The sequence below is a fragment of the Mustela erminea genome, chromosome 7, assembly GCF_009829155.1.
Source record: "Mustela erminea isolate mMusErm1 chromosome 7, mMusErm1.Pri, whole genome shotgun sequence".
Lineage (NCBI taxonomy): Eukaryota > Metazoa > Chordata > Mammalia > Carnivora > Mustelidae > Mustela > Mustela erminea.
Genome location: NC_045620.1, coordinates 63,440,911 through 63,453,290, shown reverse-complemented (window position 1 = coordinate 63,453,290; position 12,380 = coordinate 63,440,911). Strand labels below are relative to the sequence as shown.

Here is a 12,380-nt window from a genome sequence, read left to right as displayed (position 1 = left end):
AGTTGTCCCCAAGACTGCATTTTAGCACTCTCTACCCAGCTGTCCCATTCGACAGGGTGGGCTGGGAGAAACGATAAGATCAGGGAGAGCAGGACCAGCAGGCCATAGGTGAGGATCACCCCGGGATGTTTTTGAGGATCACCCCGGGATGTTTTTATCCTTTTTGCGACCTGTGTGCTGCGCTTGGTATCCAGTTGTTTCAGGGGACTGCCTCCTTCCTCGCCTTTAATCCGTTTTAAGCCTTTAAGCCACAGGCTGTGATAACCTTTTCCATTGAGAAAATGTAATCAAGAGGGGGGTTTTAAATTTTGGTCTACACTAACCAAACTTGCCAGATAAATACTTAGTTTATCACGATTCCTACAAAGTCCTCGACTTGGCCCGGCACGCGGGGGAGTGCCGACGTTTGCTTTTTTATACTGCGTCCTGCTCGCTCGCAGGTTGCGGGACATGACCTCTTCCCAGCCCAGTTCTACAGCCGCAGCAGCCAGGGCCGCGCCCAGGGCCTCTGCGCTCTCCGCCCCGCCCTCCCAGGTTCGCGTCCCTTGGCGCGGGGCCGTCCCTCGCCGCGCAGCCTACCCCGTCCCCGGCTCCCCGCGGAGGAAATTCTTCCCCAGCAGCCCAGGGCTCGCCTCACGTGATCAGCCGCCGCGGCTTCCAGCGAGAGTTTAAAGGTTATGGAGGAAATTAGCGCGGACGCAGTCCCTCGCCCCCCAGAAGGCGCGCCCCGTTTTTCCGCAGCTCGGACGGCCGCTGTCAGCGCGCTGATCAGAACCATGTCCCCCAAAAAGGCACAGGCGAGGTCCAGAGTAAATATGAAGTCACTTTGTAAAAAATAAACAAAGACAAATAGAGCCGAGGTTCTACTAAGCTTTCACTTGTCAACAAGTTCTCGCGGCCCGAGAAGTCCAGGACGTATCCCAAAGGGGGAGAATGGCCCTAAAGTAAGGGAGGAGAGAACGAGTGTTTAAAAACTCACACACCGAGGCTCGCACGCCCCTCCCTTTCTCCCCTCCCCCACCGCGGCGGAGCAGAGCGTCTCCAGACGGAATGACGGACAGACGGGGCGCCAATACTCCCCCGGCTGCTCTCGCCGGCCTTAGTCCGAGTGGGGTTGTGGCTGGGGGAGGGTCCCGAGTCTCCTCCCGCAGGGCGGCCCCCGCCACTCCCCCACCCCCCTGTTCTACGAGACGGTTTTGGCCGCGGAGCCCCGGGGAGCTGCGCGTTCCGCGGGTCTCCCCGTGCAGACCGGAGTCGAAGTGTCCGCAGCCCCCAGCAAACGCATTACGGCCCGCAAAGCTGCTACTCCCGGGGGTTCCGCGCAGGTCCCCGCTCGGCTCCCCCGCCTGCCGCCGCGACCCGGCAGGCTCGCCCTCTCTGCGTCGTCCTCTCCTCGGCTCACTTTTCCCGTATTGCTCCCCCAACAGGCAAAACTTTCTATTTCCCCAAACACAGGAGCGCGCGCGCGCGTGCACACACATACACACATACACACGCGCGCACACACACACCACACACACACACACACACACACACACACACACACACACACTGACGTCTTTTGCGCATTTCCTGCATTAGAGGGAGGGAGACTCGCTAGCAAACCGACCGAGGGCGAAAGACCGAGGGGGAGAGCGGGCGAGCGGGCGGGTGGCGAACGAGCGGCAGCCGAGAGCGGGGACGCGGGGAGCGCGGCGGGCGGGCGCCGGCGCCCGGGAGGTGGGGCCGCGCCGAGTCGCAGTCCCGGCCCCGCCGCCGCCGCGCTGCGCACCGCCCGGTGCCGGCCTGCGCCCCGAGCCCGAGCGGCGGCCACCCCGACTCCCGAGCCCGCGCGGATGTGAGATTCCGGGCTCCTGGCGCCTCCCGATCGCCGACCGCCGCAACCGCGCGGCTTCGCCCAAGAGGAGGCGGCTGGGCTGGCTGTGTGGCTTGTGGATTTTTTAAAAAATTTGGCTCCGAGGAGGACCATTTCCTCTCGACATGCATCCCTCCGGATAGACTGAACATCCCTCGATCCATCCCCCGCCCCGCGCGGTCGGAGGCAGGCGCTGTGTGTGCGAAGAGGATCCGGGTTGAAATCTGCGCCCCCGGTTCTCGTCCGCGCCCCGTCCCCACATCCCCCTCCCCCTCCCGGAGTCGAAATTTCCCGGGGATTATGTTTCGGAAAGGTAGGTAAGCGCCGGGTGCGGCGCCCGCCTCCCCGAAGCCCGGACCGGGAGAGCCAGCGAGGCGGCGACACAGCCCCCGCGGCTTGCAGCGAAGCCGACAGCTCGTCTCCTCTTCTGGAGGTGCTGCTGGTGGAAGGGGGGGAGAGACTTGCTCCAAACACGGACGTCCCCCAGCTCTCCCCCCCTCCCTGTTTTCCGTTAGGAACCCGACGAGGAAATACATGCACTCGCTGAGAATCGCCCGCGCCAGGGCGCAACGCTACAAGGTGTAGGGACAGTGTGGGGTGGGGTGAGAGGGGACCCAGGAGTCCCCGTGGCTCAGAGTGCCAGGGCGTCGGTTCTTCATTCCTGCCCTCGGGGCGGACGGAGTGACCCCGGCCCCCACTCCCCGCCCCGACCATGGTAGTGTTCAATGGCCTTCTTAAGATCAAAATCTGCGAGGCCGTGAGCTTGAAGCCCACAGCCTGGTCGTTGCGCCATGCGGTGGGACCCCGGCCGCAGACTTTCCTTCTCGACCCCTACATCGCCCTCAACGTGGACGACTCTCGCATCGGCCAAACAGCCACCAAGCAGAAGACCAACAGCCCGGCCTGGCACGATGAGTTCGTCACTGATGTGTGCAACGGGCGCAAGATCGAGCTGGCCGTCTTCCACGATGCCCCCATCGGCTACGACGACTTCGTGGCCAACTGCACTATCCAGTTTGAGGAGCTGCTGCAGAACGGGAGCCGGCACTTCGAGGACTGGGTGAGTCGGGCGACACCTGGTCTGGCAGCCCAGCCGTGGGGGTCCCAGGGAAGCACGGCCTTGGCATTAGTCATGGGGCGCCGAGACTTATTGCCATCTGGGGACTCTGTGTGGTGTGTGTGTGTCTCAGTTGCCTTGGGGAAGCATTCTCCATTTCATAGTTGAGAAGTAGGCAGTGGACCAAGATGGGACTTGGAAAGAGGGTAAGGCCTCTGCCCCCTCCAGACAAGGGGTGTGACAGGGAGCTGGCAAGCTGCGAGAGCCCCCAGCCACTGGTGCTGAAGGTTGACTGAGAAGCCGGCGCCTTCCGCAGGCGCGTGGTGGGTTGGCTGTGTGTGATTGTGTGGGGGTGGGTTCCTCCATCCTTAGAGAGGCACGTGCAGCCCTAGACTGAAGGCTTCTTCCACGTCCTGGCTTTGTCCTGCCTAACCTAGTGAGGAGCTGCTTTATTTTTCCCTCTGGGAGGAAGCTAGCTTGTTTCTATTCTGTTACATGGTGGTTAGCTCATCTTCTGACACACAGGGAGAAAAATGTGTTCTCCTCCAGGATGTCTCCTCCAGGGTCCCAGCAGCATAAGCCAAGCTTGTTTTGTCCCATGCATCGCCCATGCATCTGGAAGGAGTGTTGTATCTTAAAAAAATGGTTCTGGTTGCTACAAATTGGAAGTCAGTGCTTCGAATCCTACTTAAAATTACAATGATTTTCCTGTGTTGATTTTCAAGGTACTGTTCAATGAAATACTATTGCTAAGTCCGACATTGAGTTCATTGAGAACACTGTCAAAATATTAGGGACTTGGAAACAGGCCTTCCTTGTCGGGGTACTATAAACCAAATGCATTCAACCTTGGCACCCAAAGAAGGATGGAGAACCAATCTTCTTTTAGCTCTTTTTGGAAGGAAGGTGTTAAATTAGGGAATGGATTTTGGTGTTTTCTGCTTTGCTACATGTTTCCACCAAGAGCAGGTGTGGCTCTGGGTGCATATGTTTTCAGGGTTCTTTGGTCGACACAAAAAGAGGTATCTCATGGGGAAACAGAGGAATCTTCTACTAATGGCTGAAAACAGACCACCTCATGATCATCCTAGGGCCAGAGGCTGCCTATGAACCACCTTGTCATGTCACCTTACATATTTTTTAAATAGGAAATGGAGTCTTAGAGAAAAATAGGAAAAAGCCTCTTCTCTCTGTGCTTGTGCTGTGATATAGTCTGCCCAAAACCATGGTTACAGGACTGACAGGGAAGCTCCAACAAATCATACCAAGATTTGCGGCTTACACTTTGGGAAGCCGGCAATCTTTATGGAGAACACAGCACCATTCTATTCCATTCCATTCACCAAGGCCCCTTCCTTCTGCCTGCCTCCCACCTCCAGAGTTCCCACTCACTCCCCATTTCCTTTCCACATATGGGCTCTTTGACTCAGGAAAGTAGTGTATGTCTGAGGGGGAGCTAAAGGAATAACTAATTTCAGGGCTAGAACTTAACACCAAAAACCTGTGGTTTTGAAGTTGTTTTTGAACAGGAAGAGGATGGGAAAAAAAAAAAACATGAGTATAGTCGTGAGGCCACGGGGCCTTCACTGTGTATGCAGATGAGGGAGATGGAGTGAGGCAGAGAGTAGGTGGGATGAACGGGAAGGCTGCTGTAGCCACAGAACACACCTCTGGTGGAGGGAGAGGTGTCTGTGTTTGTCCCGTGTTGCTTTGCTGGGGCCTGACCGAGCCCTGGGTGAATCGGGGCACCTGCCCCACGTTGGAGCACTTGCAGTGAAACATGCTGTGGGTACCAGCCTTGCCTGGTCAGTATTCTCTAAAGCGCCCAAATTCATGTTGGACTTGGCCCTAGACCAAGTGCAGAGAAGGTTTTAGTGGCAGAGAAGTGGAGTGGGTACCCAAGGTCATGCGGTATGCTCAGGGTGACTGGAAGTAGGGCCCACACTTCCAGTCACCCACAGGTTGCCTGGTGGAGAGCAGAGCCCCTGGGGCCTCCCAGTCTACTCTCCATGCAGATTCCTGTGCTATGTCCCTAATGTTTTCACTACAGTGAAATAATAATTTAAATAATTTAAAGTGCTTTCAAAATCATATCTCCTTTGTCTGATAGCAAGTGTGAATTAGGTGCAACAGGTATTGGACAGATTAAAAAAAAAAAAAAAAAAAAAAAAACCCAAACCAAAAAACCTCCCAAAACCTGAGCTACAAAAAGGCCAAAGTCACGAAATGAATCAAGTAGTGGAGCTGGTTCTGTTTGCTGTGCTAGCATTGGTTTCACTGGTGGATGCTGTGGCCGGTCTGGTTCCTCCAGAAGGGGAGGTCGGTAGGGGTGCATCAGCAGAGGGGGCTGGCCCTTGGAAAGAGATAGCTTCACCGGGGCTGACTAAAGTCCCCCTTCCCATTCCTGTCAGTGAGAGGACACCCACAGAATCACACCTCTGGGCAGCATTTCCTAGGCTCTGGGACTCCATGCTCTTTACCTGGCAGTGATAAAGAGATACACCCTCCCTTGGGTGTGGCTAGGAAACCTGGCCTGAAGTAAGGAGAAGGGGACGGCCTGAAACGGCCACTTCTCTCATTGAGGCAGACAGTTTCATTCAACTGCACAATGAATTCGTGTTTTCTCATCCAGTTACCGTTTGTGCTCAGGCCCAACCAGGGAAGTTCAGCACTCCAGGTAACCCCGAGGTAAAAGAGACTGTGGGTGACCCCCAGGGGGCTTCCATTTCACTAGGGAAGTAAAACTAAGTAGATACATGTTGATAGTTAAGTAGCAGTTAGGTTCTAAATGAGAGGGACCAGTACATTACATGAGTTCAAAAAAAGGAAGTGTGGTGGGAAAGCTGGAATGGGCATGAGGTGAGGGTAACAGCCTTCCAAGGGCGCAGACACTGGACATAAAGGCAGAGAAGACCTGTGGCTAGGAGTGGGGAAACAGAAGGATGGCCAAAAGTGAGGGTTCCTGTCAGCAAGGAACAGGCAGGATAAAATTTCCCAAATTTAAGAATTTCATCTGAGCACCACCTGTGCTATTATTTATTTAAAATTTTTAAACATCGGTTCTCTGATTTCCCACTCAAAGCCCGGTATACATGAAGTCACCAGTTGGGATATTGTGGTTATGGTTTTTCTTCGTTTGCATTAAAATAAACATGTGGCCTCTAAAATAAAAAGGGAGGGTGCTCATCTCAGGTGCCTCTTAACATCATTAGCGATATGGGGGCCATACTTTGGAAACACTGGAATAGGAGAAGTGTTGGAAAACCGAGGTGGGTTCTAGAATGTTTAAAAGCCAGGCTGAGATAATTATTCTCCAGATAATGAGAGACGTATCAGTTGTGATGACAAAGGGGGTTGTTTTAGAGAAAGCTCATTACAGAGAGACGGGAAGATCTCACTTACACTGAAAGCAGAATCCCATTAAACACTCTTGTTGCCGCTCATTTTTCCAGGAATGAGATATTAATGCTGCTCTGACTTGAGTGTGTGGAAGAATCCCTGGGGGGGGGGCGTTAAAAATATAAATCTGCCCACCACATTCAGAGCTTTTCATTCTGAAGTTTAGGACAAGCGCTAGGAATCCTTATGCGTAACAAGCGCTCCTCAAGAGAATTTGATCTTGCTTCAAGAAACACTGGAGTAGGATAGAAATTGTGGGCAGGGGAGGGCTCCAGGTAATTAAGGGATGAAGACTTCTTACACAGAAATGTCCTGAGATTTTATGGTAGACCTTTGTAATTCCTTCCTCCAAGATTTATAGCCTAGTTGTGTAAAGGAGAAGTATTGGGGTTTATTAGAAGCAGAGGCCCCATGAATGCTGAATGGAGCTGCTTTGCCTTTAGGACAGATGGTGGGAGCATGGTAGATGGCAGAGAGGGTACAAGGAGCTGGCACGTGACAGCTGGCTACCCTTGCGCACAGCCTGGAGTTTGCTGTGTGGTCACCTCATTAGTGTGTGTGCTGAGTCCCGCTCTTCCTGGTTCCACGACTCATGCCTCCAAAGACATCCTTGGTTTGGGTCACTTCCGTGCTGCACTCATAATGCAGCAGTAATGACAAAAATGTCATTTTCTGAGAGATCCCACATTTAAGGGCAGAGCTGTGAAGCCAGGCTCCTTGGATTTAAATCCTGCCTCTCTGGGGCGCCTGGGTGGCTCAGTGAGTTAAGCCGCTGCCTTCGGCTCAGGTCATGATCTCAGGGTCCTGGGATCGAGCCCCGCATCGGGCTCTCTGCTCAGCAGGGAGCCTGCTTCCTCCTCTCTCTCTCTCTCTGCCTGCCTCTCTGCCTGCTTGTGGTCTCTCTATGTCAAATAAATAAATAAAATCTTTAAAAAAAAAAAATTAAAAAAAATAAATCCTGCCTCTGTCACCAACCGCACTTGTGACCTTTGGAGAGCTGTTTAACCTGTGTTCCTGTTTCCTGTTTCTTCCCCTGTAAGAAGTGGGTGATGGTAACCATATCTACTTCTAACAAATGGGGCTGTTGCGGGGATGAAAGGAGTTACTACATGGAAAGCGCACGGACCAATGCCTGACTTCAGTGAGAGCTCAGTGGCTGTTTTGCTCCTACAGTTACTATTATGTCCTCTAAATCTGCTGTGGGACTGGCTTTAGAGAGGGTTCTTTATTGACTTGATTATTATACAGGATCTAAAGGAGCCAAGTTTTTGGTCATCCTTAAATTTTTTCTTTTCTGTTGGGTAGTCTCGTTTGCAAGGAATGGGGCACACTAGTGTTACCATTTCCTCTTTCCCAAATACCTCATTGACAGGGTTTCTCAAAATTATCCCACCCAGCTGACCCTGTGAGATAGGCCTACACTGTTTTTGCAGAGGTAAGGCTCAGGGACCGTTATTTTTTGTTGGCCCCAGTATCCCTTGGGAAGACTGTTACACCTTTAAGGCCAAGGCCAAACCCCTGCTGGTTCTGATGCTGATGCTCTGTGCAGAGCCTGAGGAGCGCTGCTGTGGTTAAACGGGCCCCTGCTGAGTCTCACACTGAGGGTGGCTAGAGTCTGTCTTGACAGACCCTGCCTGAAGGCACTTCAGGACTTCTGTAGGGAAACCTTAGAAGATCCCTGAGGAACTTTTACTATCATCTAAATGGAGTGAGGTGGGAAGGATCTAGAAAGAGATGTGGAAAGAAGGACTGGGAATGGCCCTAGCTCCCTTTGTGTGCATCTATCCCTTGAATTTGTCCACCAATAGCTGAGGTTCCAGGTTTTTTCCATACCCCATTCTCCATACTCTGTAATACTTACCATCTAATTAAATATGACTCCCCTTGGTACGTGATTGGTTATTTAACAACTAATCTGAGGCTTAGTTCTTGCCCCATTGCTATATTAGAAAGTCACTTGCCACTGGTGCTCTGCAGTTAAAGGGTCTTGGGTCTTCTGGGCAGTCAGACCTTGTCTCTCTGTTCTGTTTCCCCTTCTCTGTGTCTTTGGCCAGCAGATTTAGTGATTATTTGAGACCCTCGGTTCCCTACCTCTTCATTGGGCCCCTCTCTGTAAGATCTGTGGGTTCTCACTACAAGATGCATCTACCTACTCTCGAGCCAGGTGACCTAGGCTCTTTATGTCTGTTTCTTCATCTGTAAACTGGGAACATAACAGTTCTTACACTAGTTTGATAACCTCTTTTGGCTGTTGCAAGAAATAAGGGAATCTATGTAATGTTCTTAGCAAAGGGCCAGGCTACTGTACAGTCTAACAATTTGATTAATATTTTAAGAGTTACATGTGTGTATTCATAGTTTGAGAATCTTAAATCAGAACATATGGTCCAGTGATATTTTTCTCTTTGGTTTGTGAATGTATTTATATGAAAAGTCTCACATAGTCTAAAAATAAAGTTTATTTAGTTACACTTAACAATTGCCTTTTTGAAAATATTAGAATCTCTTAAAATGAGGTTGTTTTGAGAAGTCTAGGAATTATGTGGCCACTGTAGCCAAAGATTAATTATTTATTGAAGCATATGACCAATTGAAAATAGGGATATTTGGGAACTGCTGTTTTGGTTTTACTGTACCAGTTTCATCTAGTTTCATGGATCTAAATGCATTCTCAAATGCTGTTGCCTCCAAATTCCCAATTTCAGCCCACATTTGATTGTGCAAGTGCATCTCAAATTCTGTTATGTCAAAAACTGTATCTCTTATGTCCCTCCTCCCCAATCTAAGCCTTCCATAGTCTTCCCCATCTCAAGAAATGGCAACTGCATCCTAATGGTTGCCGAGGCCAGAAACCACGAGAAGCTATTCTTGATGCCTGTCATTCTCACACCCCCATATCCAGTCCAGCAACAGCATCTGTTGTCTTCAAAATAGATTCCAGATCTGATCATCTTAGCGTATTTCTGCTTACATCACTCTGGTCTAAGACCTTATCATTTCATACCTGGATTATTTCAGCAACCTCCTCAGTGGCTCCCTGTTGCCCCAACTTCATCAGCATATGCCACTCAGCTCACACATCTCTTGATAGAAACTCACGTCTTTTTTTTTTTTTTTTTTTCCCCACCCCCCGAAACTCACGTCTTTATACTCTAGATAAGGCCCATGGTCAGGCTCCTGTTATGACCTTTCTGGCCGTACATCACCTGCTACTCTTTCCCTTCACTCCTTTCCCAGCCATAGTGACCCACCTTCCACCCTTCAGCATATTCATCCGGTTCCTACCTCAGTCTTTGCACTGGCTATCTATCTTTCCAGAATGTTCCTTTTCTAGATACGCTTCATTGTTCAAGTCTTTATGTTCTTAGGAAGGCAAGCTTATTTAAATTTTTACACTTGGGGTGCCTGGGAGGCTCCATTGGTTAAGTGTCTACTTTCAACTCAGGTCATGATCCCAGGGTTCTGGGATTGAGCCCCAGTGGGGCTCAGTGGGGAGCCTGCTTCTCCCTCTTCCTCTGCTGCTCCCCCAGCTTGTGCTATCTCCCTCTCTCTTTGTCAAATAAATAAAATCTTTAAAAATAAAATAAAATAAAATTTCACCCTTCTCCTTGATGCTTTATATACTTTCCTGCTTTAGTTTTACTCTTTAGCTCTTATGTCTGTCTTATATATTTCTCTTATTTATCTTTATTATCTGTCTCTAGCACCGGAACAGAGTTTCTATAAATGCACAGGTTTCTTTCTTTCTTTCTTTCTTTCTTTCTTTCTTTCTTTCTAAGATTTTGTTTGTTTATTTGACAGAGAGAGGCACAGTGAGAGCAGGGACACAAGCAGGGGGAGTGGGAGTGGAGAAGCAGGGAGCCCAATGCAGGGCTCGATCCCAGGATGCTGAGATAATGACCTGAGCTGAAGGCAGATGCTTAATGACTGAGCCACCCATGCACCCCAATGCATAGGTTTTTGTTCACTGTTCTGCTCTTGGGATCCCAGAGAGTTCCTGGTCCCCTGTTGAATGAGCAAATGAATTGAAGTAAACAAGTGTGTATTCCCCTAGCACATATTATGGAAAGACCAGAGTTGTATGGGGTATCATTCCTGCCTCCAAGGAGTATGAAATCTAGCTGGGAAGAACAGTAGGCTAAGCAGTTGAAGGAATTCCCTAAACAGTCTTTCTATACAGTTGAAAGAAGTGAGGACAAAGCAGAAGAAAAGGATGTTTCATAAAAATCTGTAGGATGCCTTGAAAATGTTCTTATGGGAGAATGCATATTATATCCTTGTGGCCGTTTGCAGTAAGCTGAAGCACCTCTGTCACGTCTGGGTTCTCCAAGAGTAGGAATTGTAAACGCTCTGGGTACCCAGGACCTGTGCAAGATGCTGTGGGAAGAGGAGAAGAAAAAAGACCCGCTTGTCCTCCCTTTGCAGAGTTTAAAATCAAGTTCAAATTTTCATAAGGGCCTTAGATACAGAACCATTGGTAACTGGCAGCAACGACAAATGAAATTTTAAATTCCTGTGCCTGGACTCTGGGGCTGGAGCTCATTGAAGCATATGTAGACAAAGCTTCCAGGGCTTTCACTTAGACTAAAAGAGCTCCAGAGCAGGCCTGCAGTATTTTACATAAATAAAAGCTACACTTGGCAAAACATTATATATCTCTCCAAGTTCCTCTGGGTATATATGCTCTGGTTAAGTAATTACAATCTATTATAATGCTAATCAGCAGGATTGCACCTGTTTGAAATCTAGTTTTCTGGCTGAAACCAGAAAACAAATGCCTGTACTTGCTGGGATTGCAAAGGGGACGGGAACACACTGTTGTCATATCAGCTTGCCTGCCACTAAACAGAATGGCAACTCCAGACAGAATATGATTGAGCCCCATAATATCATGCCTGGGAGGAAGGGGAGAAGCACTGTTTCTTCCGGAATCCAAGCACAGAAATGAGAACCTCTCCTGCCCCACACCCCTCATCCCCTCTACTTCACCTTGAAGTCTCAGAGAGCTCGATTTTTAAACTAATGAAAAAGTCAACTTTATATGCCAGCAAAAAGTAAACTCATTGAGCTAATGACCCCAAGAGGTAGATCATATTCAAAATATAATCAAGTTCAAGACGGTTTAGGAAAATCATGACAGGTGAACCTATAATGAATTATTGAGGAAAAATATAGACTTTGATTTTGCCTATGTCCTTCTTAAGTAGATTTGTTAGTTTGTTTTCAGACTATAGTATCTCCTGATGCCAGGTATGTTGCCCCAGCCAGATATAAGTATCTTGTAAGTGGAAGTATCTTCCTCCCAATGGCTCACCAAGCAAAGTAAGAGCCACTCAGGGAGTACGTGTAGCCAGTCATTCTGTTGGTTGAATAAAAGGCTGCCTTTGTGCGTGCGTCTTGTAGAAGGTCCTGTAGGCAGCACTTTTTAATCAGACTAACTTAGATTCTGCTCTTCTAAGAAGCTCACCATCCAGGACAGTGCTGAAAAGAAAGATAGCGGCATCCACAAAAGGTTCTAACCAGTGGACAAAGTGGTTTATTCATTCATTGCTCCCGCTGTCCTTTCATCTGTTTAGCAAACATTGATTGAATACCTTATATCCCAGGTGCCATGCCTGGAGCTGTTCTCATGGAGCAGAAATCTGGTAGGAGACGCAATACTAATCAATAAGTAACATATTCTAGTATATAAAATTAATTAAGAAGGAGAGCTCATCAGAAGGTTCTCTGAGCCCGGGGACACCTCTTTGGAGTTGGACTGGCTAATCCTTTCCCTTCCCCAATAAATTTCCCTCCCCAATAAATTTCCCTGGGAAATTCATTGACTAAGGAGTCAGGTACCTCCTATTAATCAGTGGTGTTGGACCTTAGGTTCCACATCTGTGAAAACAGGAGGAAGCATAGATCTAGATACTCTTGTGTAAGGCCTCTGTTAACCATGATTCTGGCAGACTTAGCTGTCTGCATTTTGGGCCTTGACTTTGCTCGACCTAGCACTTGATGATATTTTATCTTTATTGTTTTCCATGAAGCTGAGTCTTGTATCTCTGAAAAACTGTCAGTTTCTGC

The 12,380-nt window shown here is 49.2% G+C and overlaps 1 protein-coding gene and 1 long non-coding RNA gene across 8 annotated transcripts in view; one reads left to right on the top strand and one right to left on the bottom strand.

Moving 5' to 3' along the window:
- PRKCE (protein kinase C epsilon) overlaps positions 1-12,380 on the top strand; it is a 515,280-nt gene that overhangs the window by 36,741 nt on the left and 466,159 nt on the right. For 2 of the 7 annotated variants that reach the window (XM_032353623.1, XM_032353626.1), the window contains exon 1: positions 1,635-2,915. The exons of 4 other annotated variants lie outside the window; for them this stretch is intronic. In XM_032353623.1, coding sequence (XP_032209514.1) covers positions 2,568-2,915 — 348 coding nt within the window. In that variant the 5' untranslated portion in view covers positions 1,635-2,567. Of the gene's footprint in view, positions 1-1,634; positions 2,916-12,380 lie in introns of those variants that run through there. One more of the 7 variants, XM_032353624.1, reaches the window with a different exon arrangement.
- On the bottom strand, positions 804-1,512 carry LOC116596312. Its single transcript, XR_004288103.1, has 2 exons — positions 1,250-1,512; positions 804-939 (listed from the first exon to the last, which is right to left on the bottom strand). It is a non-coding gene; the product is annotated as an uncharacterized LOC116596312 (long non-coding RNA).